The 5,925-nt window shown below is 41.8% G+C and overlaps 1 protein-coding gene across 1 annotated transcript; it reads left to right on the forward strand.

The window, feature by feature from the left end:
• Positions 1–628: 628 nt before the first annotated feature.
• On the forward strand, positions 629–5,505 carry UQCRFS1 (ubiquinol-cytochrome c reductase, Rieske iron-sulfur polypeptide 1). The gene is made up of 2 exons (XM_026713998.2): positions 629–873; positions 4,769–5,505. The coding sequence occupies exons 1-2, from the start codon at positions 660–662 to the stop codon at positions 5,377–5,379; spliced, it is 825 nt and encodes a 274-aa protein (XP_026569783.1). The 5' UTR covers positions 629–659; the 3' UTR covers positions 5,380–5,505.
• Positions 5,506–5,925: the final 420 nt, after the last annotated feature.

Consider the following 5,925-nt stretch of genomic DNA (forward strand, 5'->3'; position numbering starts at 1 on the left):
TATTTACTTATGCAAAATATAAATGTTACGATCATTTGCTACCAGACTTTCATTTCTTAACATTTATTCCTTTGACATGATTGTTATCAATATGTCATTGTTTACAGTTATTGATGAGACTTATTGTAAAAGCCATTCACCTATTTCACACAAGACTTCACATTATCTCGGGTTTAACATTTGCCTACGTGAAAACGTCTAACCAAAATGATGAACCAAAATCAATTATAAAAAAGATATTTTTGATTCCCAGTTCAATCTATATAGACCAGGGGTCTTCAAACTGGACAACTTTAAGACTTCAACTCCCAGAATTCCTCCTCTAGTCATGTTAGCTCATGAATTCTGGGAGTTGAAGTCTACAAGTCTTAGACTTGCGAAGTTTGAAGACCCTTGATATAGGCTAAATCCTTCCAGGTGATTATTGAAGGCAATAGCTCGCGCAGGCGCACTTTCCACTGCGCCCGAAAGGCGGGGACGGGCGGTATTAGCTCCGCCCCTCGGCTCCTCCCCGCCCCGCCCCACTCTCGCTGCTCCAAACAGAAGGGCTGTGGGTATGGCTTCCCCCGGCCGGCGTGCGTCCTCCGTCACCGCTCGGCGTGCGTCGCTTGCGTCCGCCGGCCGCGGAAGGTGACCGCGGTGAGGAGAAGGCGTCCGCCATGTTGTCGCTGTCAGCCCGTTGCGGCCCGTTGGCGCCTTATCTGGCGGCGGCCGCGCACATCGTGCCGGCTCCGCAGAAGCCTCTGGTGCCGGAGCTCCCGCCGGGGCCCAAGAAGATCCTGTCCTTGGATCCGAGGCGGCCTCTGCTGTGCCGGGAGTCGCTGTTCGGCCAGGCGAGCCGGGGAGGCCTGGTCGTCACTTCTTCCCTCACCGGTGCGGGCGGGGGAAGGGGCGGGAGGGGGGGGAGTGGGGGTCCCTCAAAACATGGCAGGAGGGCGCCGCTGAGGATGCTGGAAGTTGTAGTCCCAGGGTGCCCCAGTCCCAGGGGGCATAAGGCGAAGGATGGCTGAGTGGCCCATCTGAGCTGTTTTTTTCTCTTTTCCTTCTTTCCTTTCTCTTCTTTTCCTCCTCTTCCTCTCATTTCCCTTCCTTCCTTTCTTCCCTCCCTTTTTCCTTCCTTCTTCTCATTTCCCTTCCTTCCTTCCTTCCTTCCTTCCTTTTAGTTCCCTTCCTCTCATTTCCCTTCCTTCCTTTCTTCCCTCCCTTTTTCCTTCCTTCCTTCTCATTTCCCCTTCCTTCCTTCCTTCCATTTCCCTTCCTTTATTGATTCCCTTTTTTCCTTCCTTCCTTCCTTTTAGTTCCCTTCCTCTCATTTCCCTTCCTTTCTTTATTCCTTCACTTTTTCCTTCCTTCCTTCCTTCCTTCCTTCCTTCCCTCCCTCCCTCCCTTCCTTCCTTCCTTTCATTTCCCTTCCTTTATTGATTCCCTTTTTTCCTTCCTTCCTTCCTTTTCCTTCCCTTCCCTTCCTTTATTCCTTCCCTTTTTTCTTTCCTCCCTCCTCCCCTCCCACTGAAATGCACCCAAAGGCGCCATTTAAAAAAAAAATCAGGGATAATTTTTGTTTCCAGAACACTTTGGCAAGTGCTTTGGAAAGGCTGATTTCTGGTCTTAAACATTTATTTAAATTATTTAATAAATTTATATGCTGCCCATCTCCCAATTGGAGCAAATATTCCTTGGTCCTTAACAGTTATTACTGTTGCTTTTTGAACAATGTTCTCAATTCCACCCCATCCACAACTGGAGTCTAGATAGGCCATAAAAGGAGGAGTTCTTGTGTTATAAAATTGCTTTTCCTTAGGTGTTTTATTCCTCTTGGTCTTAGCTGTTGTAAGAGTCACCTTGAACTGTGAAATGGGCAGTGATAAATTTAATAAATAAGGATTTGTTCCAGTCATTCCCCACTTGATGACAGCAATGGGGACGGTTATAGCAAGGCTGAAAGGCGCGAGGCTGAAGTTGGGTTAGGTTGTCTGATTGGTGCTGGGGAAACGGGGATTCAAAGATCCACAGTGCCATATAATAGATGATCTTGAGAGATTTATTTTATTAAATTTATATGAGGGATGCTGAATGTCTGAGGCTCTGATGTCACCCAGTGCAAAATGTTCCAATCCACATGCTTTCATTGAGAAAACATTATTATTCTTGGTGACACTGGTGAGCTAAATGTCTCCTGGAATGACACCTTTGAATAATAAAGTCCAGGGTCCTCTCCAGTATAAAACTATATTGACGTCATATTGCAATTGCAAAAACTTGGTACTTCTAATATTCTCAGTGTATGAATAAATGTAAGTTAAGGTAAAATTTAAATATACTTTAGTGACCTTTCAAAGGGAGCAATCATAGTTTAAGCAAGATGGGTCTTTTCTCATCTCCCAAAGCTGCAAAACTGCTATCTTGCAGTCTCCTCGCAGGGAACAATTGTGTGGTGCACTTGTGGGTGATCTTGAGTCCTTTCCTTGTCTGGAGAGGAATTACTAAAGAGCCGGTCTACTTACTAGTTGTTCATTCTGCTGTGGTCGTTGGTTCAGTCTGCCATTTCTTTCCCAGTTTATTTTGGAAAGGTGCTTCTAATTCACAATTTTTCTAGCACAAAATCACACTTCTACAATTATGAGATTGACTTGTAAAATTATTTGCCTTTCCATTTTTTTCATCCTTAGGTTAAAGGTGTAGCAAATATATAATAGAGTTCTTAAATCCTGAAATCCTAGACCAACAGCATTTGTTGGAAATACAGGTAGTCCTTGACTTATGGCAACAATTTCTGTTGCTAAGTGAGAAATTCGTTAACTGAATTTTGCCCAATTTTACGAACTCCCTCGCCACAATTGTTGAGCGAATCACCGCAGTTGTTACGTTAGTAATATAGTTGTGAAGTGAATCTGACTTCCCCATTGACTTTGCATGTCAGAAGGTTGCAAAAGGGGATCACGTGATCCAGGGACACTGCAGCCATCATAAATATGAATTAGTTGACAAGCAGCTGAATTTTGATCATGTGACCACGGGGATGCTGCAGTGGTCATAAGTGTGAAAAACAGTGATAAGTCACTTTTTTCAATGCCATTGAAACTTTGAACAGTCACTAAATGAACTGTTGTAAATCGAGGATTACCTGTATACCTAACTGGATATTGGACTTACGGTTTAGCATTTGAAAATTAATTCCCAATCATAATTCATAAACTGTAAGTTCTAATTCTCCCTTAGACATGAGGTCTCCTAAATGTCTTTCCCTCCCGTAATAAGTAATATAATAAGAGTTGGGAGGGACCTTGGAGGTCTTCTAGTCCAGCCCCCTGCTTACCCAGGAAACCCTGTACCATTTCAGACAAATGGTGGTCCATTCTCTTCTTCAAAACTTCCAGTGTTGGAGCATTCACAACTTCTGTAGGCAAGTAAGAGATGCTTAATTGGCAAACCATTTCCAAAATGTTTTTAAGAAAGTTGCAGGTTTGATTCAAAAGGACCGTAACAGTAACATTTTAAACAATAACATTGAACTATGAGTACCAACTGTTTACGCTTAAAACATTTTCAGTTACAGCTCTAGATTTGTCAAATTCACTTCAGAAGCATTTTATTGATTTTGATTTTTGTCTAATCAGATATTTTAGGTCCACTACTTAAGGGACATTGGAGAAACTTGAGATATTTTGCTCTTATGGAAATTAAATTGACGAACCGTATCAAACCTTTTAAAGCAGAACTTCGTCCATTTGGCTCAGATAGCTTTCTAGTGTAAACTTTGTAGAAAATGAAACATGATTTCCCCAGAAGTCCTAAACCTGATAACTCTCTAATGTCCGTAAGCTTTAGTGAAGCTATAAATGGCAGTGGATATGCTTCTCCATTTCGGTATAATTTTGAAAAAAATATTTGTTCATTTAAGTTTTACAATAGGCCATAAGTATCCATAGACTCTTCCATAAAACGTGCACAAAGTGGTTCTTCCACTTTGAAATTCATTCCAACTTTGGTTAAATTTCATATAAACTATTTTAAGAACATATTACATCTATTTTGTGGGCCCCATATTGACTTCCAATTGGCTTTCAAGTGCAGTTTGAAGTGCTGATTTTAGCTTATAAATCCTTTTATGGCGTGTGTGTAATTTTGACCTGGACCTTATTGAGTAAAAAGGAATCGTCTTGAGCTGCATATAAAATACATACTATAGTTAATGTATATAAATCACATAATATTAACAGTTTTATTTTTAAAAATAAAAAGCCCCTTAAGACTGAAAAATATTACAGTCTTATGAGGTCGTGTTACTAGCTGTCCAGGGCTGTATGCAGCCCACAGGTGGGACATGCCTGCTTTATGGCTTGTAATTGTGGCTGGGTATGAATTAAATTAATAAATAGCTGTAGTTACGTACAGAATTTACAACATGGGACTGACAGATCACTTTCAAATATTAAGGATTTCTTCAGAAAAAAACAATAGTCTCAGAAGTTTCTGTCTCTCATTGATATGTGGAGTACATGTCATTTGATAGGCTTCCCAGTGCGGATAATTCATTTTATATGCAATTGCAAGTAGAAAGGAAGGGAATCCTGTGAACAATTCAAACCTCCATGGGCTAATTCAGTTTTTGTATAAAGTGTGTATTTTTGTTGGAAAAAAAAATGCTTTTATGTTGGGGTATTGGAGCAGGTTTTCTTCAAAGTTACTATTTTCTAAGACAATGTTTGTAATGCAGCACATTCTACTACAATAACAATCCCATAATTATGCTTTCCCTTTCTTGCAGCTCCCGCCAGCGTTCGTTACGTCCATAATGATATGGTTGTGCCCGACTTCTCTTACAATCGTCGCAACAGTGTACAAGATACCACAAAATCCTCCCAAGATAGCAGCGCCGAGAGAAAAACCTTCACCTACTTTTTCAACGGAGCAACCTATTTGCTCTCTGCATACTTTGCCAAGAATGCTGTCGTTATGTTCATCGGCAGCATGAATCCTGCTGCTGATGTATTGGCGCTGGCTAAGATTGAGATCAAGCTGTCCGATATTCCAGAAGGCAGGAATATGGTTTTCCAGTGGAGGGGAAAACCCCTGTTCGTGCGTCACAGAACCCAGGCTGAGATCGATCAAGTAGCTAAAGTACCTTTGAGTGAACTGAGAGACCCGCAGCACGATACGGATAGGGTGAAGAAGCCGGAGTGGCTGGTAGTGCTAGGCATATGCACCCATCTTGGCTGTGTACCAATTTCAGATGCGGGGGATTATGGTGGTTATTACTGCCCCTGCCATGGGTCCCATTATGACGCATCTGGCAGAATACGTAAAGGCCCAGCTCCACTCAATCTGGAGGTGCCAGAGCATGAGTTCGCTAGTGAAGATCTGCTTATCGTCGGTTAAATGTCTGGATTCTCGCGTACACTTTTGAGGAAAGAATCGAGTCATAAGATATTGCAAAAAAATATTTACAGTTGAATTGTGGGACTGTTTCGTCAGCTTTAATAAGGCATTAAACTGATGTCCTCTGATCAGTTGCACGCTGTCTGTACTTATTGAATCAGTCTTAATTCTTTTTTTTTTTTCCCCTTAAACAAAAAGTGGTGTTTTAATGACAGACAGTTTGAAGGCACCGGTGCAAAATTGGTGACCACAGATTTAGTTTGCCCAGTGGGATAGTCGGACCGATTTCAAGCCCCTGAACCACCTACCATATTTGGAACTGGCTTTCAGGCGAGTTTCTAGTCTACTTTCATTTTAAAATTTAGGTACAGAAATATAATCTGAAGCATTGGTTTATTAAGAACTTAAGGTTGGTCGTGCCCAACGGCACAAGAAACTACATATGCAGTAGAAGACTTGCCACCTTGCTTTAAGTTCACACAACACAGGAGGATTTCATTTTCCAGGTTGCAAAAGCATGCAAAAGAGCCAGTTTGGTCTGATGAT

The sequence above is a fragment of the Pseudonaja textilis genome, chromosome 11 (assembly GCF_049901715.1).
Source record: "Pseudonaja textilis isolate UNSWEBS1 chromosome 11, rPseTex1.2, whole genome shotgun sequence".
NCBI lineage: Eukaryota > Metazoa > Chordata > Lepidosauria > Squamata > Elapidae > Pseudonaja > Pseudonaja textilis.